Below are 25,120 nucleotides of genomic sequence, written 5' to 3'. Positions count from 1 at the left end.
ATTAAAATGAGTCAAGATTAAGAGAATCAGTGCTACCATAAGAATTTTGTGTGCTGCTGACTCTATTTTGAAGTTGGATGTAATTCTAAAATGTTTTATGCTAATGATGCTAATATATTTAAAGGTATGAACCCATCACAGGCCAGCATGAGGTTCAACATACCCCAAATATGCCACTGACTCTATGTCTCAAGCCACAATCAAGAAATCGAGCTTTTGTAGCTTACCAAAATTAAATCACTCCCTCAAACCGTATTTCCCAGTCTTGAAGGCTCCATAAAATCCACCCCCTACATATCACTCATCTATTATTCAAACTGAATTTAAAAAAGGTAAATTCTTCTGATTTTTCCATTTGATATACATTGAATAAAGGGTGCAAGGACTTGCACTTAAGTGAAATGTTTATTCAATAAACAGTGAAGTCAGACTGGTTTAGGTAGACTCATAAACCCATAAGTAACCCAAAACTTCAGACTCCCATTAAGTCTTGCTTGATACTACCAGCTTCATACTACCAAGTACTGCTTACTCGGTACTACACTAGCTATGACTGTAATACTACATTCTGCACTCTCTCATTTCCTTCTATATGAACGGTATGTTTTGTCTGTATAGCACGCAAGAAACAATACTTTTCACTATATGTTAATACATATGACAATAATAAATCAAATCAGCATGGAAATAAGGGAGTTGCGATTCTGAAAAGCAAGTAACTTAGAAATGCTTTCTTAATAACTGCTCAGCTTATGTGCAGAGTTGAATTGTGATATTCAGTTAATGATATGTGATTCTTGTAAAATCTATCCACACTTCTTCCAAGTTGTTCCGTAGAAGAGTCATCTTGGACTTCAGACACTAACTTTGCTTCTCTCTCTGCAAATGCTGCCAGACCTGCTGGGCTTTCCCAGCATTTTCTGTTTTTGTTTCTTTGAAGCTCTATTAAATCACATCAACAAATATCAAAAGCTCACAACACAAGATTTTGACATTGTATGATTGTGTAAAATAATGGAAAGCAACACTACGGGCCCGATTTTACCACCCAGTTGCTCCCATTTCTGGGCATGAAAACTTGGTAAAGTCAGGCATGAGGCAAGTAGCGCGATCTGTGCCCGCCTCTGGCTTCTTCCACTGAGCCAATGTCTAATCCAATTTACTACCTCCCCATGTATACCTAGCGACTGAACCTTCCTAACTAACCTCCCATGAGGGACCTTGTCAAAGGCCTTGCTGGAATCCAGGTTGACAACATCCACCGCCTTCCCTTCATTCACTTTCCTGGTAACCTCCTCGAAAAACTCTAATAGATTTAATAACTCTAATAGATCAGTGAGGGGGAAGAGGGGGAGGGTCTGCTGCCACTCTGCCTGTGATCAATGAGGGGGAAGGGGGGCCTGCAATCAGTCTGGGTGGCAGAGAGGATGGGGGATAAGGGGTCAATAATGTTGGAGAGGGTGGGGCAATATCCGTGGGGACCGGGGGAGGCATTATCCGGCCCAGGCGGGATGTGGCAGGGGAGCCGTGTTCTATCATTTTTTTTCTGCGCATACGCAGAAGGCACCGATCAGAGCTGCAGGGTTTCAGGCACATTAAGCCCTGCCTACAGGCTCCTGCAGCGCAATTCAAATTGCTGATATTTTTCAGGCAGAATGTGTATGAGACACCTCAGAATGAGTCTAAAAGTCAGATCTGAAACACTCCCAGCTTCAAGTCAGCCCAGCACTTAGAATCAAAATGGTAAACTAGGGCCCTACATCTCTCCAGTTTTATTTCAATTAAAGTCCTATGTGGAACCAACAATGCAACAATTTATTTATTATTAGTGTCACAAGTAGGCTTACATTAATACTGCAATGTGAAAATCCCCTAGTTGCCACACTCCAGCACCTGTTCAGGCATACTAAGGGAGAATTTAGCATGGCCAATGTACCTAACCTGCACATCTTTGGACTGCCAGAAGAAACTGGAGTAGGTACTGTTTGCAGTCATTTACTTTTATATTTCCTCAGACTGTGCCAATCTGGCACTCCATTCCATCTATTTTTTTCTCACCATCTCTCTTTCCTTTGTATACTTGGCTGAAACAATTGCAACAACAGAAAATTGTGTCAAGTTATGGGCAGGGTGCTGATGAGGGACCAAGTTAATGATTGATTGGCTAAACTGAAGAATGTGTCCTCTGGGAATGTGATGTCTGGTTTTATTATTTTTTAACAATTTAACCTCCCTGAAATGATTCCAGAGTCTGTAAAATTCCTCTAACATTTTGAAGATGAGATACTGTAAACACTGGAAATCTGAATCAAAAACTGCAAAATGCAGGAAATGCACAACAGATCAATCAGTATCTGAAAGAGAAAATATTTTATGTAGGACCTCACCTGAATCAACTCCCACTGAAGGGCACGTGCAAAAAAAAATCCTTTGTGCATTCCAGAATTGTTTGTTTTTAATGTCCTTTAATCTTATTCCCAGACATCTCTTTTTCCTTGATCTGCACACCTTTCCCATCACTTTAGATTTTACATAACTTTTATTTTCAACAAACAAATCTCAGCACAATATTTAAATTGCTACAAAGGAATCTCTGTGCATTGCTGTCCCAGTTTTAAAGTCCATGCCATAAGTTATGGAACATGGGTGTGCTGAGTTCCAAATTCTCTCTAAATAAACCCAATAAAGCAGGACTGGGAACATAGGCCATTCAGTCCTATGAGCCTGCTCTGTCATTCAATAAGGTCATGGCTGATCTGGCTGTAGAGTCATGGTGGATCAGCTTGTGCTTCAACTCCACCTTCCTGTCCCCCATAACCCTTGACTCCCTTTGTCTACCAAAAATTTTAAATAAATCCAATCAGCTGGTCTCCACTACTTCCTGGGAACAGAATTTCACATACTCACAACCATCCGAGAGGAAGAATTTCACCTGATTGGAAGTTTCTGAGCCTCTTTAGGAAGCTGAAATCTTTGAAACCCTCTCTACAACATTGAAAATATTTGTTCTGTCAATTTCAAAGTTTCAAAGGTTTCAACTTGCTAGGGTCTGTAGGTACTGAGTAGAAAGACGGAGTGTTGTGTTAAAAGCAATCCAGAGCATTTACCTTCGCACCCACCCCTCTTCCCCCAGCTATAGGCTGTCTCCTATCTCTGACCATGTCTTGCCCACTGTGGGGACTTGCCTGCCAACTGAAAACCTTCAATCAGCATAGGAGAGGGGCTTTAATGTACCCTCTACTCTCTTAATTAGCTCAATCAGCTACCCATCTGCTGCTGGTGGACTATCACTGCTCCCAGAAGTACCCTGGCCTCCTGGAAAATGGATGAGAATCTAGACTATGCCAAGGAAGCTACACATGGCCAGCAGCAGCAGAAGATTCTGGGTTCGCCCAACTTCATTCCCACCTCCACTTCATCATAAACCCAGCCCCAGCTCTCTTCACTCACTTTAATTAACCTAATATCTATAAATCAATAACATGTTCAGAGAACACATTCCCGTGAGTTGACAGGTCATTGATTTACTGTCAGTTTTTACATCTGGGAGCAGAGCCAAAACCAGAAGAGCTGCGGTCCAATACTGTAAAAGTGTCTAAAACGTGTCTTTTGCTAGTTCACCTTATCAGGTCTCAAACAATGATTATAACTCAACTCTGGAGCACATTTGATTGAGCAATTCTCCTCACAAGGTCCTGACACAGCACATCAGACACAGGTAATATTCAGATTTGAACTTCATTATTGATTTTCTCTGCTCCTGTATTAAAGCTGCTGACTCACACTTGGACAAGGCTGCAAAGGAACAACAGGCTATTTCATTAAGTAGAGAACACAACAGAGCCAAGTCCTCACTCACATATCTAACAAAGATCACTAGATGGTAATCAAGAGTGGGAACATTGGCCGATTTCCCCTCACCACATCATGACTCTACTTCCAGTCTAAACCACTTAAGTGATGACATCTTTTTTGGTTTAAGTGAGGCCAGTTTTGTTTACTTATAAATTCATGGGAAATAGATTAGAAGAGCTGGCTCACAGACTAGTCATGTAATAACCTGATGCAGTCATATTCACAAAATATCACCACCTGGAAGTTCCCCTCCAAGCTCCCCACCGTCCTGACTTGGAAATATATCACCATTCCTTCACTGTCGCTGAATCAACATCCTGGAACTCCTTTTCAAACAGCACTGTGAGTGTACCTAAACCGCATGGATTGCGGCAATTCATGAAGGCAGCTCACCACCACTTTCTCAAGGGCAATTAGGGATAAGCAACACCCTTATTCCAGGATTTAAAAAAAAAATCAGTTGAACCATGGTTGTGCCAATGTAGTTACCCTCTTACATCATTTCAAGAAGTCGGTAATGTTAGCTTTCCTAGTGATTCTGAATGAATATAAATAACTGTCTCTCTCTTCTGGTCCCATGCTCTGGTGACCAGGGACTTCCATGTTAATCTTGCTCTAGCGGTGTGGATCATTTTTGTTGGTAGTACAGTCATCCAATTTGCAAGACTCTCAAAAGATCATTCTTTGTCTACCTCAGTCTCTTTCACTATTCATCTACCCATCAGCACCCAACTTGCTAAATGATGATTTCTTATTACGTGTCCAAGAAATTCCAACTGCCTCTCCCTGATCTTGGTCAGCAAACTTTTTTGGTCTCAGATCTTACTAGCACCTCTTTATTGGTAGTGTGACTTATCCAAGATATCTTCATTATTTGCCTCAAAACTTCAGCCTCAATTCTTTCCTGTATTGCTTCACTGATCATGCAATATGTGTCGAAGTTGATGTGATTGAGCATTCCACGATCTTCAGCTTTGTTTTCGTCGCTAATTTTGCAATGATCGTAATCTTTTTCATTTTTTGAAATGCAACTTTGGCCATTCCAATCCTTCATCTTACTTTTCAGTCACACTTTCTGTCCAATGTCAACATACTTCCTAGGTATCAAAATTTATAAATGACTATGTCACCAAAGATTTCTAGCCAGAAATTCCTGTTTGCAAAACGATGGATTATCAAAAAATGGCAGAAGTGTTTTCTTTTTTAAAATTTGCAATAATTTTGCTTTGGAATACTTTCAAAATGATATCTGTAGATTACAAGTTCAAACTTATCGAGGGGCAATTTTCTCATTAAAAATATAGAGTGTCTTTATGCCATCCAGCAAGTCGAAGCATTTTAAAATAGGTGTGCAAAGATTCAGGAGCTGACCTGGAATCAGTTGAGAGTAACTGAATACTTAGAAGGGGGTTAAGAAGGAATAGAGAGGTATGTTATAGATGGTAACAAGAAGAAATCCAAATAAATATGCCCAATGTGTGTGTTTGGAGTGTGTAAGAATAGATAGATCTGTTAAGAGATAAGTGAGTAGAAATATTAGCTGATCAAGAAATGCAAACTTGTTAAATCGATTCTTTACTTCTGACTACAAACAAAGACTGCAAACAAATTTCAAATCAAATCTAATCGTATCATATTTTGATCTTAAATATAATGATTTCAAATTACCTGGGAGCTAGAAATACATTCCTGCTGTATGTCAGCTGGAAGTGCATGATAACTGGTGTGAATTTAGACATGACAGTTCCAGTCCAGTCTATTAACCGATGGCTCCTGGGGCAAACAGAACCTTTGGCCATTACATACAGAAGCTTATGACATTGAAAGTAATGGAGGCAACAGGAGGAATGTTACACTTGAGAATATCAAGGATATTCCTTGATCCTGGTCATCCTATCACCCAGCAATCTGGATGCCCAGATAAGACACATCAGTTAAGGGCTATAAATCCAGTTCATGAGAGTCTCCAGGGTTATGGCAGTACTTCTGAGAGTGTAGCCCTTCAAGTTATCATCCAGGGCCAATTTCCTACAACTCCTCCAGAAGTGAGTAGCTAAGGTGTGCTTGTACTATCACTGGGGTCCACCAACTTCATTATAATTATAATGATCTCATCCAGACCTCAAAACTCAAGCAGATTCAGAAGAAGTACTCAGCAGGGCCTTTTCCATCATACTTACACTGACCAAGTGCGATCTTAGTTTTTCAGCGTCTCTTTTAAGTCTGATTATGATTCATGCTTGGATAAGCTGCCAAAGGAACTGACACCATATTTGTACATTGCCCAAGTAAGCAATCCTCACATGCAAATGTTGATACTGAAGGAATTGTTCATCTTGCCCGCCATGGGAATCGTAATGGGGGGGTGCGGTTAGGGGTCCATTGACCTCAGGTGAGCTTTTCCAGTTTTGGGTGAGCAAGGCCGGAAAACCCCACCATGAGAAATAGCAGGCTAGCAGGCTCTTCAATCTTCTTGCATTTACCTATGCTCTTGAAATGTCAATGGATACTTCATTAGGGACACTGATCCTATGGGTAGCTCACCAAAATGATTATTCTTCACGTTTGTGCCTGAACCATGAGACTTGGCAAGCTATTTATGTGTGTGGGCGATAGATCGCAGAAACAGAAGTCAGTTACAGTATTACAGAGTCTTTACAGAGCATAAGGAGGCCATTTAGCACATCCAGTCTGCACTGGCTCACTGAAGGAGCATTATATCTAATCTCACAAGCCTGCCTCTTCACTATAATCTTGCACATTAATTTCTTTTCAGCTGGTAATCCAATTCCCTTTGGAATACCTTGATTGGACCAACTCACCACTATTTCAGGAAATTTGTTCCAAACTCCAAACAGCCACTAAGTGAAATATTTTTCCTCACAACATTTCTATTCCTTTTGCCATTATTTTTATTCTGTGCCCTCTAGTTCTTGATGCCTTCTTGAGTGGGAACAGTTTCTCAATATTTACCCTGTTCATACCCCACAGGATCTTGAATACCTCTATCAAGTCTCTTCTCAGCCTCTTTTCCCCTGGGGAAAACAGACCCAACATTGGATAGGAGTTACAAATAGAAAGGTGAACTGCTACATCTTATCAGGAGGGTGAAAGGTTATAAGGGTAGGTGGGAAAGTGGAGCTGAGGTCATAGCCAGATTAGTCACGATATTATCAAATGATGGGGCTGGCTTGAGGGACCAAGTGGCCTAGTCCTGCTCTAAACTTATATGTTCATATGTAGGCATCCTGGCTGGTCTCTTACACACATAGTCTCTTCAGTTAAGGAGCAGCAGTGATGTGCTCCCTTGGCACTACTGGCCTAGATCTCCTTGCAACATGCCATGACCTTGCTAACTTCAACAGAATCAGCAGCATTGGCCTCAGGAAATTCAGAGCCAACGAAGGGTCATCATGACTAGAAACATTGGCTCTATTCCCTCTCCATAGATGCTATCAGACCCACTGATTTTCTCCAGCATTTGTTGTTTTTGTTTCAGATCCCAGCATCCATAGTATTTTGCCTTTACCTAGTTGAGGTACTTGATGGACTGAAATTGATAAAGTGTAGGATAGGTTGGCTGTAAATTGAAGGCTACCAAGACTAGACGAGATGCATCTAAAGATATGGAGGGAAGTAAGGGTGGATATTTTGGAGGCACCATACTCTCCTAATCCTTCACAGATACAGAAGGCTGAGGAATTGCTGATGTTAAACTTTTGGTCAAGAAAGGGTGTAAGGATTGTTCTCTGGAGCAGTGTACTGGTGAGTGTAAACTGTGAGTGTACTGTGTTTTTTTTTAAATTGCATTGATGGGTTGTGGGGGTTTTTTTTCCCTTTGTGCTTTCCATAGAGGGTCCTAGGTGCAAGGGCTGTTGGGAAGGGAGTGAGGGAGCATAAAAACAAGGCCACAGTAGATAATGGGCAGTGTTGGGAGTGGGCAGTGGAGTGAGGTGGGTGCTGAGTGAGTACTGCAAGGGCTTTGGTTCATGGGGCCGGGGCCGGTGAGTTACTGGTCAAATTTTTCAAAGTGTGTCCATAGGTCTAAGGGTAGTCAAATAAATGGCAGGGTCCATGGGGAGACGTGTAAGGTGCAATATGTGGGAGTTCCTGGAGACACAGCATCTCTGGAGAGTCCACATCTGCACCAAATGTCTGGAGTTGCAGTGTTTGAGGGCCTGGGTTAGGCAACTGGAGTTGAGGCTGGAGGATTTAGTTTTAGTGAGGGGAAAATGAGGCACTAATGAATAGGAACCAGATTCAAGAGGGGATGCCAGAGACAAGGAGGGGGGATGGGTGGGTTACAGTTAGGAAGGGGGAAAAAGAGGAGTAATGTTCCAAAGGCTACCCCAGGGGTAGTGTCTCAAGATAGCAGGGGTAAGGTGCCAACTGAGGTGGAAAGGGCATGAGGGGAAGAGGAAAATGCCTCAGAGGGAAGGAAGGGGGTTGGATGTGAGATAGTGGTGGGGGATGGGAGGGTTAGAGGAATTGATAGGTGGTTCTGTGGACAAAAGCGGGACTCCAGGATGGTGGTCTGCCTCCCTGGAACAGGGGTACAGGATGTGTCGGAGAGGGTAGAGGGAATCTTGAAGGGCCAAGGGACCCAGGTGGATGTAGTTTTACATGTAGGAAAGGAGGACATAGGAAGGAAGAGTGGGGGGAAATAAGTATGCAGGTCAGGGAGTTGGGAGCCAGGCTGAAGTGCAGGGCCTCCAGGGTGGTGATCTCTGGGCTGCTGCCAGTGCCCAGCAATAGTAGGGATAAGAATAATGAGATCCTGCAGCTGAATGTGTGGCTGAGGGATTGGTGCAGGACAGAGGGTTATAGTTTTGTTGACCATTGGGAAGTCTTTGCCAAGGAAGGGCACTTCTATAAGAGGGATAGGGAAGACTTAAATGGGAAGGGGACACATATTTTAGCTGGGAGGTTGGCTGGACTGTTTAGGCAGGGTTTAAACTAGTGTGGAGGGGGGGTGGGGAGGAGAGAGACAGCTCAGGCACTGGGAGTGAGTTGAAGGTCAGGGTAAGTCTAGATGATAGGAAAATCCCCCAGGAGAAGGAGGATCCAAGAGGGCCTGAGGGTCTTAGGCGCATCTGTTTTAATGTGAGGTGTGTGACGGGAAAGTTGGATGAACTTAGGGCCTTGATGTTTGTGAGGAATTTAGATGTGGTGGTGGTGACAGATGTGGTTAAAGGAGGGGCAGGACTGGCAGCTATTCCAGGGTATAAGTGTTTTAGGTGTGATAGGGGAGGGTTGAAAAGAGGAGGGGGAGTGGCGCTCTTAGTTAGGGAGCAGATCACAGCGGTGCAGAGGGAGGATAACATGGAGGGGTTGGAACTTGAGTCTGTGGGTGGAGTTGAGGAATAGGAAGGGGGCCATTACTATGCTAGGAGTGTACTATAGGTAGCCCGCGGGCAGTGGAAGATGGTATATGTAGGGACATTTTGGGTAAGTGTAGGAAGAACAGGGTTGTTGTAGTGGGAGATTTTAATCTCCCTGGGGTGGATTGGAAGGTGCCTAGAGCTGGGGGGTCTGATGGGGAGGAATTCATAAGATGTGTATTGGAAGGATCCTTGCAACAGTATGTAGATAGCCTGACTAGAGAGGGGGCGATACTGGATTTAGTTCTGGGAAATGAGCCAGGTCAGGTGGTTGAGGTTGTGGTAGGCGAGCATGTAGCTAATAGTGACCACAACTCCGTCTACTTTAGGATACGAATGGAAAAAGATGAGAGCTGTCCTAAGGGGAGGGTGCTAAATTGAGGGAAGGCTAGATACAGCCAGATTAGGCAGGAGCTTAGGGATATAGACTGTTGGAAGGCAAGACCATGTTAGGCATGTGGGAGTCTTTCAAGGGAAAACTGCAAAGGGTGCAGGAAACGCATGTGCCGGTTAGGAGAAAGGATGGGAAAGGTAGGATTAGGGAACTGCGGATTACTAGAGATATAGAAGACCTGGTTAGGAAGAAACGAGAGGTGTATGTCAGGTCTAAGCAGCTGGGAATGGAGAGAGCGTTGGAGGAATACAGAGAGTAGGAGGGATCTCAAACAGGGAGTTAGGAGAGCAAAGAGGGGGCATGAGATGGCTTTGGCAGGTAGGGTTAAGGAGAATCCAAAGGCGTTTTTCTCCTGTCTTAAGAACAAAAGGGTGGCTAGGGGTAAAATCGGTCCTCTCAGGGACAGACGTGGGGAATTGTGCTTAGAGGCAGAGGGAATGGGGGAGATCCTGAATGAATACTTTGCATCGGTATTCACGAAGGAGAGGGGCTTGATGTCTAGTATGGTCATGAGGGAGCGGTAGACCAATTGAAAGATCTATCGATTACAAGGGAAGAAGTGTTAGGGCTTTTAGATGGCATTAAAACTGATAAATCTCTGGGGCCCAATTGCATTTATCCTAGGCTGCTTAGAGAGGCGAGGGATGAGATTGCTGGGCCTCTGACGTGAATCTTTGTCTCTTCTTTGGACACAGGTGAGGTCCCAGAGGACTGGAGGATAGCGAACATGGTACTGTTGTTTAAAAAGGGTAGGAGGGATAGCCTGGGTAACTATAGGCCAGTAAGCTTAACGTCAGTGGTAGGTAAGTTGATGGAGAGGATCCTTAGGCATAGGATGTATGTGCACTTAGAGCGTTGCGATCTGATTAAGGATACGCAGCATAGCTTTGTCAAGGGGAAGTCTTGCCTTACAAATCTGGTAGAATTCTTTGAGGAGGTGACAAAAACAGTCGACGAAGGACGAGCCATTGATGTCGTCTATATGGATTTCAGTAAGGCATTTGACAAAGTCCCTCATGGTAGGTTGGTACAGAAGATTAAAGCTCATGGGATATGTGGTCAGATATCTAGATGGGTAGAGAACTGGCTTGCAAAGAGGAGTCAGTAGTAGTGAAGGGGTCTTTTTCTAGCTGGAGGTCTGTCACTAGAGGGGTGCCGCAGGGCTCAGTACTGGGACCTCTTCTCTTTGTAGTGTATATAAATGATTTGGAAGAGGAGTAGGTGGTGTGATCAGCAAATTTGCTGATGACACCAAGATGGCTGGATTGGCGGGCAGTGAGGAGCAGTGTCTGGCAATACAGCAGGATATTGATAGGCTGGTTGATTGGGCAGATACATGGCAAATGGAGTTTAATCCGGATAAATGTGAGGTGATGCATTTTGGCCGGAATAATGTAGGGGGGAGTTATATGATAAAAGGGTAAGCCCATAAGGAGTATAGAATCGCAGCAAGACCTGGGGGTGCAAGCGCACAGTCTTTGAAGGTGGCAGTGCAAGTGGAGAGTGGTGAAGAAAGCCTATGGTATGTTAGCCTTTATAGGAAGGGGTATAGAATATAAGAGCTGGAGTCTAATGTTGCAGTTGTACAGAACATTGGTTAGGCCGCATTTGGAGTACTGCGTCCAGGTCTGGTCGCCTTACTACCAGAAGGACGTGGAGAGGTTTACCAGGATGTTGCCTGGTATGGAAGGACTGGGGTATGAGGAAAGATTGAAGAAATTGGGCATCTTTTCCCTGGAAAGATGCCGACTGAGGGGGGATCTAATGGAGGTATATAAGATTATGAAGGGTATAGATAGAGTAAACAGAGGTAAGCTATTTCCTATGATAGAGACACGTAGGGTAAGGGGCCATGGACTTAAGGTGAGGGGGGAGTGGTACAACACAGATATTAGAGGGAGGTTTTTCACACAGAGGGTAGTAGGGGTATGGAATGCTCTGCCAAGTAAGGTGGTGGAGGCAAACACGCTAGAGTCATTTAAGAGTAACTTAGACAGGCACATGAGTGGGTTGGAGATGGGTAGATATAGGAGATTGTTTTAAATAAGGGTCATTAGCATTGGGGCGTCCCTGGTAATGTAAATGTGTATGGTATGATAATAATGTTTTTCTCTTTTCATTCACAGGTTTTAAGTTGGTCCACCTCATGTCCAGTGAGGGGCATACATGTGATGGGTTGTACTGGGGCTGCTCTTGGTTGTTCAGGATTGGCCTAGTGCTTCATGTCATTACTGTGTGCCTAAACTGGACAAGATACTAGGCAAGACAACAGCTCAGTGACTATCACTGATTGCTGTGCAGACACATGGATTTGGGCCAGTATCTGTGGGAGTTTGCACATTCTCCCTGTGCTTGCGTGGGTTTTCTCCAGGTGCTCTGGTTTCCTCCCACACCCCAAAGATGTGCTGTTAGGCTGATTGGCAGGAATAAATTGTCCCTAAATCAGTTTCCCTCAATCTGGATGGCCATAAAACATTAGACAGGGGTCGTGGGGGGAGAGGGGGACTGGTGGTGTTGAGATGGCAGCGTGGGCTTGTTGGGCTGAAGGGCCTGTTTCCCGGGCTGATTTTGTTCTTTGTTCTTTGATAAATCCTGCAACTACAACCCAGTCAGTTTAACCCTTAGGGTGGGGAAACATTTAGAAAGGATTGTTCAGGACAAAATGAACAGCCATTTTGTTAAATGCTAATTAACTAAGGAAAGCCAGCACAGATTTAAGGGCAAATATTGGTTAACTAACTTGCTCAAGTTTTAATAAGGCAATAAAGTGGGTGGATGAAGGTAAAGCAGTGCATGCAGACTTCCAAAATGATTTTTGTTCAAAGTTAGAGGTGATGAAATAAAAGGACTGTGGCATGGTTACAAAATTTGCTAAGTGACGGGAAGCAGAGTAGCGAATGGTTGTTTTTACCAACAGCAGGAAAGTTTAAAATGGGGATTCCATAGGTGTTTCTTGATAGACATCAATGAGGTAGACTTTGCTGTTCAAAAACTGCAGATAACAAATCTTGGAAGTGCTGCGAACTGAGGACGATAATGCTAAAGTTCATAAAAAGACATAGACATACTAGCAGAATGGCCGGACAAGTGGCGGGTGTAAATTAATTCAAAGAAATGTAAAATAATTCATTTTGATAAATAGAGGACAAGCAATATGAAAAAGAGAGTACAATTCTAAAGGTGATGCAGGAGCAGAAGGGCATGGGTGTATGTGTGTATAAAGCATTGAAGTTTGCAGAGTAGGTTGAGAGTGCAGTTAATTAAGCATACAGGATCTTGAGGTTAATCAATAAGGGCACAGAGTACTAAATAAGTTATGATAAACCTGTTTAAAACATTGGTTGCTTAAAGTGGAGTAGTGTGTCTAGCTCTAGGCAACACACCTTAGGAAAGATGTGATGACATTAGAGGGTGAAGACAGATTCATGAGAATGATTCTAGGGATGAGGAACATCAGTTACATTGGAGAGGCTGGGGCTGCTCTCCATGGAGAAGGGAAGGTTGAGAAAAGATTGAGGATTTCAAAATCATGAGAAAGTGTTCCCATTGTTGGAGGATCAAGAATGAAAGGACACTGCTACACTTCATGGGGTAGCACGGTGGCACAGTGGTTGGCACTGCTGCCTCACAGCACCAGGGACCCAGGTTCAATTCCCAGCTTGGGTCACTGTCTGTGTGGAGTTTGCATTTTCTCCCCATGTCTGTGTAGGTTTCCTCCATGTGCTCTGGTTTCCTCCCACAATCCAAAGTGCTGGTTGGGTGCATTGGGCATGGTAAATTCTCCCTCAGTGTACTGAACAGGCAACTAGTGGGTTTTCACAATAATTTCATTGCAGCCTACTTGTGACTAATAACTAAACTTTACTTTCAGTTGTCGTTAATATTCTAACAGGGCATTGTGCATATTGAATTAATCTCAATGCCCAATAAGCTTATTCAAAGGATTTGCATAAATCAGGTAATATTGATGATAAATATGCATCAGCTGAATTCTGTACAACTGCCTTTCTTGAATACTCAAACGTGACCTGTTAAGAGAAATCAAAAATGAAGAATAGTTCACTGACTTTATCTGGGGAGTGTGATTGCAGCATGGGTGAGAAGACTGGATGGTCATGGGCTCAAGCCTTTTTAAGCCATAGATCCTGCAGGTGATTCTCCCATCCCACTGAGCTACAAAAATAGCTGGGAGAATCTCTCAGTAGGCAAAACACAAGATTCATGCATGCGTTCCTGGATTTCTGGCGACATCTGCTCCATGCTGGAAATTGGCAGGAGAATGTGATTATAATTTCAATGCTATCAGCGGGCCGGGGACTGAAGTCTCCAAGCCCACTGGCCTCTTCCAGCCTGCCAGAGTATTTCACTCTGGCAGGGATTACAGTAGCTGGAGTGAAGGGGGCAATCGGGATCCCCAGGGAGTCGAGCGACAAGGGAATGATACCCCTAGCAGTTCCAGCCTATGCCCCATGGCACCACCCAAAGTGCCAATGCCCAGGGGGCACCTTGGCACTGCCCAGTCATGGGGTGGGGGGGGCGGGGCAGCAGGGTGGCGGGGTAGGTTGGCACTCCAGGGGTGAGGATTAATGTTGGGAGGTGGGGGTTACTGTCAGAGGCTAGAGATCACAGCAGGCCATGATGGATCAGGGCTGGGCCCAGGAATAATCATAGGGCAGTGATCAGGCTGTGGAGGGCAGAGAGCCAATATTGCAGTGGTGCCAGGGCTGGCCAGATCTCAGGAGGCCATCAGTGTGGGGCCACTGTGTGCATGTGCTGATCTGGGTACTGACAGATCAGGGCATGTGCGATGGCCCACTCAACATGCTGGCTTCAGTCTCTCCAGCAGGAACAGGCACCATCCCCTGAAATTAAATGATATTCACGCAAGCGTGCACAAGAGTGTGAGAAATTCTTTTCTGAACTCCACCAAAAAAAAAATTGGTGTGAATTACTCCAGTTTTCATGCAAATTTGAAACTTTAAATTTTTTTGGCGAATACTGCCCCATAAATACATTCTGGAGGCAAGTCTCACACTCAAATTAGCTGAGAGCAGACTGAGGAAGTAAGAGAATGCCTTGAGGGATATGTGGGAACAACACACTCATTCTCCTCTTAACCTGCAAAGAAACCAAAAAAGATGAAAAATACATACATTCCTGTGTCTCTTCTGCCCACAATCCTTGCCTATTCCAACACTAAACATCACTGTGGTGAATGGCAGTAAAAATCACACCAAGATCTAAATTACTGATATTTAAACATTTAAATACACTCCTACCTTTGATGAGCCACAGGTACTTCCCCAGGACCAGAAAGGCAGCATGTACAAATGTTTCAGAAATGCTGCAGGAAGTGCCCAGCTGTGATTGTAGCCAACCTCCTGCCATGTGCTTACCAGACAAGCAGGTTAGAGTTGAATCATAAGTCTCCATATGTGACCACACTTCTATCAATGAAATTAAAGTTATGGTTCAGTTGCCTTAAAAATATTTTGGTAACTGTATCTTGTGTTCTTCAGACTGACAAGTATTTCTTGCATTCCACATTCAAGTACAACGTACATATAACTGATCCCATTTCAATAAAATACTGCATCAAAAGGACGCATACTCCCATTCTTTCCTGGACATATGAGAAGGGAGGCATTTCAGTAAACTATAGTGAATCACAAGAGAAACTTCACCCTTTGTGAAAGAACATTAAGTAACTCAATAATGCAATGTCAAAAGTCTTTGATCTGTGAAGGTTAAGAAATCTATGCTTCTACGGTTGAGTTAATGACGCTCAGAGTTTTACTCAACATTGTGACTTCAAGCAGCATCCACATCGAGGGAATTCATTAGATTGGCAATGGAAGAATTTCTCCACCTACACAGAAAACGTGCTGGCAGTCAAACTTGCGGAATATTTTAACTCCACATTTCTGGAATGTTGAGCCACTTGTGAAAGAAATCTTTTTAAATCATTCAGTATCAATTGATTTTCCCAAGTCTCCTCCTACTCTAAAGCATAATAAAGCCCCTTGTGTAGCAAAATAACGGCAACTTAATTTGCTGCATGAATTGCGGGAATAAGTCAAGATGAATTATTGGTGTCAGTAACAAAGACAGACTCTATGACAATGAGGAGTTTCTACTTTCAGCTTGATAGGACCCCTGGTTGCAGCTCAGCTTTGTATAGAGCTCTGTAATTACGCTCTTTCTTTCTTTTAAATTCAATGGAGTAATGTTTGTTTTTTCAAACATTTTTAATTACTTTTAGCAGCCACTTCATTTACCAAGCCTTGGTCTTTAACATCTCGGCTGATCTTTCTGCTTTGAAATAGTAATTAAGAGTTTAGTCAAATTAAAGTAGAAAAAGAGCTGTGTGTAACATGGGGCAAGACTTCCCCTGTACAGCATGTGTAGCAAAATGAGAGATGCATTTTCTTCCGTGCAACTTTCCTGATTGGGGAATGAATAAATCTCCAGCCAGAATTCCTGCTCCTGGCAGCTATCCATTGCCCACCACAGTTCAATGAAACCAAAAGTAAAAATGTTCAGACATCACCAACCTCAATCTGACCTGCTGTGGCAGTTGACATGACAGGCCTTTTAGAGTAGATTCTTCCTGGTGATTCCAGAAGTTGAATCTAGCTAAAAACTCACTGTTGAAGTGAAAAAGACGCTTGTTTCATCTGACTTGCCTTGTTTAAATACCAACTCATGCTTGCATACAGTTCCAGAAGCTCACATCACTCTTCAATAGAAAGAAACTCATAAAAGATATAATGCCTGGCTGAATTGACATCATAATGTGGAGATGCCAGCGTTGGACTGGGGTAAACACAGTAAGAAGTCTGACAACACCAGGTTTAAGTCCAACCGATTTGATAGTAAACTCATAATTGATATCACCAAATTTACATCTTCATCCAAACTCAAAATTACTCCTATTGAATTTTGCCAGGCTATTTATCCATGGAGAACATCACGTTAACCGTCACTTAACCAATATCTAGATATAGGCACTGTACAAATGAATTCAACGGTTATGATTGGAAGTAAAATTCCCAATTGATTTTTCCACAGTTGAGCCTAAATTGTATAATTTCTAACTGACAATCCAGTTGGAACTAGTGTGATGAGCAAAATGCAGAAATCCAGTTCACTGTCTTTCCATTCCATATAGCTCAATTGCACACTTATAGAGTCATAGAGGTTACAGCACGGAAACAGACCCTTTGGCCCAAATTGTCCATGCCACCCTTATTTTTTTTAAAACCCCTAAGCTGATCACCCGCATTTGGCCCAAAACCCTCTATACCCATCATACCCATGTAACTATCTAAATGATTTTTAAAAGATAAAATTGTACCTGCCTCTACAACTACCTCTAGCAGCTTGTTCCAGATACTCACCATCCTCTGTGAAAAAATTGCCCCTCTGGACACTTCTGTATCTCTCCCCTCTTACTTTAAACCTATGCCCTCTAGTTTTAGACTCCCCTACCTTTGGGAAAAGATATTGACTATCTACCTTGTCTATACCCTTCATTATTTTATAGACCTCTATAAGATCATCCTTCAGCCTCTTACAGTCCAGAAGAAAAAGTCCCAGTCTATTCAGCCTCTCCTTATAACTCAATCCATCAAGTCTCCATAGCATCCTAGTAAATCTTTTCTGCACTCCTTCTAGTTTAATAATATCCTTTCTATAAGAGGGTGATGAGAATTGGACACAGTATTCCAAGTCTGGCCTTACCAATGTCTTGTACAATTTCAACAAGACATCCCAATTCCTGTATTCAATGTCCTGACCAATGAAACCAAGCATGCCGAATGCCTTCTTCAACACTCTGTCCACCTGTGACTCCACTTTCAGGGAGCTATGAACATGTACCTCTAGATCTCTTTGTTCTGTAACTCTCCCCAACGCCCCACCATTAACTGAGTAAGTCCTGCCTTGGTTCAATCTACCAAAATGCATTACCTCACATTTGTCTAAATTAAACTCCATCTGCCATTCGTCAGCCCACTGGCCCAATTGATCAAGATGCCACTGCAATTGGAGATAACCTTCCTCACTGTCCACCAGGCCACCAAATTTGGTGTTATCTGTAACTTACTAACCATGCCATCTATATTCTCATCCAAATCATTAATATAAATGACAAACAACAGTGGGCCCAGCACTGATCCCTGAGGCACACCGCTGGTAACAGGCCTCCAGTTTGAAAAACAACTCCCTACAACCACCTTCTGGCTTCTGTCAAGAAGCCAATTTTTGTATCCATTTAGATACCTCACCCTAGATCCCGTGAGATTTACATTTATGCAACAACCTACCATGCGGTACCTTGTCAAATGCTTTCACCAGCTGAACCATTCCCAGAATTGCAGTACCCATCCAACACAATAGAATTTGAATCATTAGATCAGAAAGACAAAATGGCATACTTCTATACTAACGGCATTCATTTTTTGATCAGACATTAATTCCTTTTGCAAGTAACAAGATGTAAGTGTCTCATCAATGCCACACACCAATGTCACTGCAGAGTCAATCAATTTTGCAAGTGATTCTTGTAAAGAGACATAACAACATCCCAAATCATGATACTACTTTAAATTTCTTCATTTATGCCACATGGGCATCACTAGCATGGTTAAGCTTTATTGAGCATCTCAAATTGCCTTTGGGAAATTGCCTTTGCCTTTGGGTATGGGAGCAGAATTGGACCATTTGGCCTATCGAATCTGCTCCATCATTCAATCACGGCTGATAGGTTTCTCAACCCCATTCTCCTACTTTTTCCCTATAATCCTTAATCCCTTTACCAATCAAGAACCTGTCTCTCTTATATATGCTCAATGACCTGGCTTCCACAGCCTTCTGTGGCAATGAATTCCATAGATTCACCACCCTCTGGGTGAAGAAATTCTGTCTCATTTCAGTTCTAAAGGGTCATCCCCTTACTTTGAGGCTGCACCCTCCGCTAATGGAATCTCCGCTACTAATGGAAACTTCTTCCCTGCGTCCACTCTATCCAGGCCTTTCAGTATTCTGTAAGTTTCAATGACATCCCCCCCCCACCGCATCCTTCTAAAGTCCATCAAGTACAGACCCAGAGTCCTCAGACACTCCTCATATGTCAATGTTCATGCACATTGGTATCATATGATTGACATCTGTGGTTTGTTAATATGCATTTTGTACATCACACTGTTCAGAATGTTCTTGTTTATTAGCCAACATATTCTATTAATGATCCGGAGTTGAGGGGGTTGAACTATGAGGAGAGGCTGAATAAACTAGGCTTGTACTCGTTAGAGTTTAGAAGAATGAGGGGAGATCTCATTGAGACATATAAGATGATGAATGGGATGGATAGGATAGAGGTGGAGAGGCTCTTCCCGCTCAGAAAGGACAGTAGGACAAGAGGGCACAGCCTCAAGATAAAGGGGGGGCGGTTTAGAACGGAGTTGAGGAGGAACTTCATCACTCAAAGGGTGGTGAATCTCTGGAATTCTCTGCCCGTTGAAGTGGTGGAGGCTGCCTCGCTAAATATATTTAAGACGCGGGTTGATAGGTTTTTGATAGGCAAGGGGATTAAGGGTTATGGGGAGAGGGCGGGAATGTGGAACTAAGCCACGACAGATCAGCCATGATCTTATTGAATGGCGGGGCAGGCTCGAGGGGCTAGATGGCCTACTCCTGCTCCTATTTCTTATGTTCTTATGAAAATGATGGTGAGCCACCTTTCTCAACTGGAGCAGTCCATCTGGTATATGAACAATACTTTCAGGGAGGGCGGGAGTTCCAGGATTTTGACCCATGAACAGTGAATAAACAGCAATATGAGTCAGAATGGTGAGTGACCTGAAGGAGAACTTAGAGGTGATGATTTCCATGTACTCACTACCCTTGTCTTCAAAGGTGATAGAAGGAAGATGCTGACTAGGAAGCCGTAATAAGTTGCTGCAGCATATCTTGTATATGGTACACACTGCAACCACAGTGTACCAATGGTGAAAGAAGTGAAAATTTAGGATGACGGATGGGGTGCAAATCCTGGATGTTGTTCAGCTTCTTGAGTGTTGTTGAGGCTGTACTCATCCAAGAAGGTGGATAATATTAGTTCACACCCCTGCCTTGTAAATGATAGAAAGAATTTCTTGAGTACAGCTAGTTCAAAAAGGTGGCTCATTACCACTGACTGGTGAGCAATAAATACTGGCCTTGCCCGCAATATGCACATTCCAGTAACTAATTTTTTAAAAAATCCTTACAAGAGAGCAAGTAAGAAAAACATAGAAAAAAGATTAGTATGATGTAACATTATTTTCCAATCAGATAAATGTATAAATCATTGTTTACTGCGCCATCTGAACATTCTGATCTTTTTTATTCATTCATGGGATTCGGGCTTCGATGGTTAAGCCAGCATTTATTGCTCATCCCCAATTGCCCTTGAGAAGGTGCCTGTTAGCTCCCAGCTTCCTCTCTCCTGGCAATTATTGTTTATACAAATGTATCATATTTGCTCATGTTACAACTTCAAAGAGAAGGATATTACCTCCCTTGAACCGATCAGCCGCACAATTGTTTTCTCAGCTGGATCAGTACATGGAGCAGCCGGCAGTTCCTAATCTGAGGAATGACTGACATTCCATCTCCTGCCGCCTGTCAAATGATCCCTGGCAGCTGGCCTTGCCTGCACCAATTCAGCTTGCTGAAAAGAAGAAAAGAGGAGTGGGTTGACAGTGAGAAACAGGTAAGCTGCTCTCAGCACTAAGCCACATCTTTACTTACCAAAAGCAGTGCTTGCTTTCCCCAGTACCTCAAACTGCTACTCCAAAGCTGAAAGCTGCATTGTGCAAAGGCAATAAAACTATCCATCCGGTTAGGGGGCAAACTTCAGTCAGCACAGCGGGATAGTTAATGAGTTAACAAAGTCTAGATCAACTTTTCCCATGGGATCATGTTTTAGTATCTTATTGTTGGCATAGGAGTTATCACACATAAACAGAAGCTTGCTGTGCTTTTAAAGTAGATGCCTTGAAAACAGTTAGCATTCTGCTACTTCCTAGGTAGACGCAAGTGTTTCCTTTATCACAAAGAGTCATCCTATGATCTTCAAAGATTAAGTGGCTGCAACGTATACCAAGATGAGAAGGCCAAGAACAGAGTGTGGATAAAGAGAACACAGGTGGGCTGTGTTATGATTAATCGCTTCCCAGAAAATGTACAGGTAACTTTATCCTGCACATTACAAGCAAGCCATTCATTTGTACTTTATAACAACCAACATCAAAGATCACAAAGGCACGCCACTTTTACACTGACTTTTTTTAATTCCAGTCAACTCCTTACAGGGTGAAATCAATTATCCTGCACTCCTACAGTGTGCTTAATGGGAGCACAGGGTGGAGATAAAAGTATGACACTGTAGTCCGTTACTTGACCTTCAATTCCTTTGAACATACTTCCCTAATGGAAGCGTGGGGTCAGTGATTTGAGTGTTCTGATTCTACACACATGGCACCATGAGGTTTGGGAACCTCTGCTCACTGTCACAGATGCTAAAAGCATTCATGTAGCATTTTTGAGTACCAAAGCATGAGTAGTCTAGACAGAACAGACAGAGAGAAACTGTTCTCTTTGACAGAGGGATCAAAAACTAGAAGAAACCAGCAATCAAGAAAAGAACCAAAGGCCACACGTAACTTTTTTTGAAGATACATCAAGTGGTTAGGATATAAAGCACTTGTCTCAAAATGTGGCAGAGGCAGATTCAAATGTAACTTCCGAAAAGGGATTTGATTAGCAATTGAAGATGAAAGATCTGCAAGATTTCGGGAAAAGAGCAGGGGAAAAGACTAGTTGAATTGTTCTTGAAGAGATCAGGTATAGACTTGATGGGCTCCTGCTGTGCTGTAACTATTCCATGATTCACATCACTGTATTGCAGGAGGGGGAAATATTGCCCTGTGCCACTGAATTCACTATCTCAGAAACGCTGCTGAAAGGAAGTGCAGAACTGAAGGACAGAGTTCGGCCCGAAGGAGACTGTGGAATTTAGAAAGAGAATCATTCTCATCTTATCACAATCTCTAATGGCTAGCCACGGGCAGCACCAGGAGAAGCATTCTGCTTGTCCTCTCAGCTACGGATGATGCATTGTGTGACACAAATACCACGGTGAACAAGTGGAAAATAGAATAACCTTTTTCACATTGTGGAACACAGAAGCTGAGACATTAGCCCCATTAGAAATAACAGAGATTTGTGAAACTGTCAGTTATTGCTGTCTCTTCTAAAAGCATATTATTACTTACTGATTCCAACTCAGTTCTCAATGAAGTATTGAAGAAATCCATAAAGTGACCCTTCCTTTCCATGTTGTAAACCTAACAAATAAGAAACTGCCCCTGAAATGGTCCCCTTTTCCAGCCACATGCTTCTCTCCCCACTGCCTCAGATCTCCCCTGTAGAGGTTTCTTTAGTTTCATTTTTAAAATGTGTCATTGATTCAGGGTTTCAAAGTGATGGAGCTGCACTTCTTCTTCCAGACCACTTCGAGCCTCCCCCAATTACCATTCACATCCCTCTGATCATCCTGGAACCTCACAACATGGAGGTAGACCTTCCTCCAGTTATTCTCTAGACTCCCCCGATAACCCTGTCACTGACATTCCTGCCCTCTCCTTGAGCCAATCACCATAGATGTGCCCTTGCCCCATGTTGACCTCACCCCTACATGTTGTGAGCAGAGTCGCCCACCATGAGAGCTCCCAACCTTTATTATATTTTCCCCATTTCACGACTGCAGATGCTTGACCATCCCACTTAAAGCCCAGTACTGAACTGCCACCACATGACCACTGAGTACAAGACAATGACCACGGCCTACACATCACGCTGAGTCTGACAGCCATTGAGCACACTCCCTGGAACTGCATCATAATGTGTGTGCTAAGCATAGCCATGCAGCATGGCTCATAAAGTCCCAGGGCTGCCTTTAATCTCTGGACCAACCTGTTGGCCTCAATCCCGGGAACACCGAAGACACCCACAGTGAGCAGCCCCATGAGACATCTGAAGCACTGCCAGCTGGTTACTTCCTGGGCATGACCATCTCCTTCTTTGGGGGCTGTCCTTATTTTTGCATCTCTGACGGGTTTTGTTCCCCAATTTTCAAAACCTTTTGTAAACCCTGCCAACATCACACCGGTGGGGTGGGGGGGGAGGAGCTTTCCTCCTACGAGACCCGCTGTGTACAAGTTAATGCATTATTACGAATTTACGTCATTGCATGACAGGAGCCTGTTACTTCATTGGAAGGGAGAAGGGATAATCAAATGGGGAAATCCCACCGGTGTGAAAGCCATCTGGGGACTCTCCTTCAATTCCCTGCCAAAAATCAGGGGTGGAAAATTCACCCCATCCCCTTTGTGTATCCAGCAATATGCAACTGCTAATGATAGTGCGCAGAACAAGATAATCAATCTCACACAGTTTTGACAAAGATATTGGCACAACATGAAAACTTGTGTACACCATCATTGCCTGGGACTCATACAGTGTAAAAGAAACCTCACACCATATATGTGGCATTTCAATCATACATGTCACCCAGAGATTCGGGAGCATCGGGACACAATGGTTAGGATGAACAGTTTACCATCAAATTTGAACGAACTTCTATCCCCTGGATCTGCAGGAAAATTGGACTTAGTTTCAGCTTTCCATTCTGTCATTAAAAATAATGTTTATTTCAGCCTGAGATGGAGAACTTCTGACTTTGAGTTGACATCAGATAATCACCCACAACGCAGGATTTGGATCCAAATTTGCACATGTATAATAGATAATAGTCAGAATTCTCTGACCTCACCCATGGCTGGGATTATCGTAGGCCTGCTGCAGTAAATGGAGGTTCACTGCAGTTAAGTGCTGGAAGCAGTAGCAGGCGTGCCACACTGGAAAATTCCAGTCAATACAACTCACAGGCCAAACATATAGTCCTGATTCTTTTTCTTTGTCTCGGTAGCTTACATTTAGACAATAGTCATTTTACTATGGTTTAACCTAACAGGAAATGCATTGACACAACATGGCACAGCACATGCTTTGCCAGCATTACCGTATTGCAGGCTTGTGTGCAATTCCCCAAATAACAAGCTTCCAACCTCACAAATAGTCCCTGAGGAGATGGAGCTTTCACTGGGAAAGAAACAAATGTGAGGAGGAGAGTCAATCTTGAATACTCTCATACATTGGACTCTCTGAGTCAAAAGGTTATGGGTTCAAGTCCTGCACCTGGACTTCAGCACAAAAATCAAAAAGCTGACACTTGCAGCACTGGGAGAGGTCCTTTGGGTAAGATATTAAACTGTAGCTCGATCTGCTTGGGAGAGCTGAGGGTTTATATTGATCTCAGAAAGTCCTGTGTTAATCTCTCATTCTCGGACTTGGTGACTACAGAAGGAGCGTTCACAGTGTAGTTCAATAGTTTTGTTACTCAGCTTGCAATCTTTTCAACGCTTCACAATCTTCTCTAAAAGGAGGAAAGAGTTGCAAAACTGCAAAACAGAAATAAACAATCAGATCCGGTCATTATCACAATGCTGGTTTGTGGGAGTTTGCACAAAATTAGCTGTCTCATTTCCTACATTCTTACAGTGCTTACACTTCAAAAGCACTTAGTTGGACGTAAATCACTTTTGGATATGCTGAGGTTGTGAATTGGGGGGGGCGGGGGGGAGCAATACAAATGCAATGCTTTTTTACGATAGAAGGGACATAAACAAATTTATGACACTGTGAAACTGTCATGGTATTTAATGCAAACAATGGTTTCCTGTCTATCTACCCCTGTAGGAAAGTAGCTCTGCCAGAGCCCTTGTGAAGCCATTTTGATGTAGTGCACTGGTGAAAAGTAGTTTCTGCTTCCTTGTTGCTTAGGATGGAAGGCATCAGTAGCCCTCATTCGTGGTTCAGTATAAAAGTGTTGAATGTCTCATGCAGCATATGTAAGACACTGAAACAAATGTGCAAGTCTACAGGATATCAGGGACAGGCTGTTGGCAAGAATCCTATAAGTGACAGACTTAGAATCATAGTATCCCTACAGTGCAGAAGGCGGTCATTTGGCCCGTTGAGTTTGCACTGACTTTCTGACAGAGCATCTTATATAGGCCTAGCCCAGCCCTATTCACTTCACCCCACACATTTACCCCACTAATCCCCCTAACCTACATATCTTGGGGCATTGAGGGGCAATTTAGCATGACCGATCCACTTAACCTGCAATGGGAGGAAACTGGAGCATCGGGAGGAAACCCATGCAGACACTGCGAGAAGGTGTAAAGTCCACACAGACAATGACCCGAGACTGGAATTGAACCTCGCATGGTGAGGCAGCAGTGCTATCCACTATGCCACTATGCCATCCTTTGTTTAGATCTGGATAGTGATTAAACCTGGAATGTTTGGGTACAACTTC

At 43.2% G+C, this 25,120-nt stretch overlaps 1 protein-coding gene across 7 annotated transcripts in view; it reads right to left on the bottom strand.

Annotated features, from left to right (window-relative positions):
• Positions 1 to 25,120, bottom strand: part of LOC145344986 (protein eva-1 homolog A-like) — a 293,555-nt gene that overhangs the window by 43,286 nt on the left and 225,149 nt on the right. For 2 of the 7 annotated variants that reach the window (XM_080192420.1, XM_080192418.1), the window contains exons 1-2: positions 20,425 to 20,490; positions 20,189 to 20,344 (exon numbers count right to left, since the gene is read on the bottom strand). The exons of 1 other annotated variant lie outside the window; for it this stretch is intronic. Coding sequence is in view for 2 of the 6 variants with exons in the window: in XM_080192416.1 (XP_080048542.1) it covers positions 14,910 to 15,063 (154 nt within the window). In the remaining 4 variants the exon portion in view is untranslated. Of the gene's footprint in view, positions 1 to 14,909; positions 15,078 to 16,184; positions 16,278 to 20,188; positions 20,345 to 20,424; positions 20,491 to 25,120 lie in introns of those variants that run through there. 4 more of the 7 variants (XM_080192416.1, XM_080192421.1, XM_080192417.1 and 1 more) reach the window with 4 other exon arrangements.

Source organism: Carcharhinus amblyrhynchos, chromosome 7 (genome assembly GCF_965287045.1).
Source record: "Carcharhinus amblyrhynchos chromosome 7, sCarAmb.v2.hapA, whole genome shotgun sequence".
Classification (NCBI taxonomy): Eukaryota; Metazoa; Chordata; class Chondrichthyes; order Carcharhiniformes; family Carcharhinidae; genus Carcharhinus; species Carcharhinus amblyrhynchos.
Note: the sequence above shows the minus strand (reverse complement) of the source record. Positions and strands in the feature narration are given on the sequence as shown.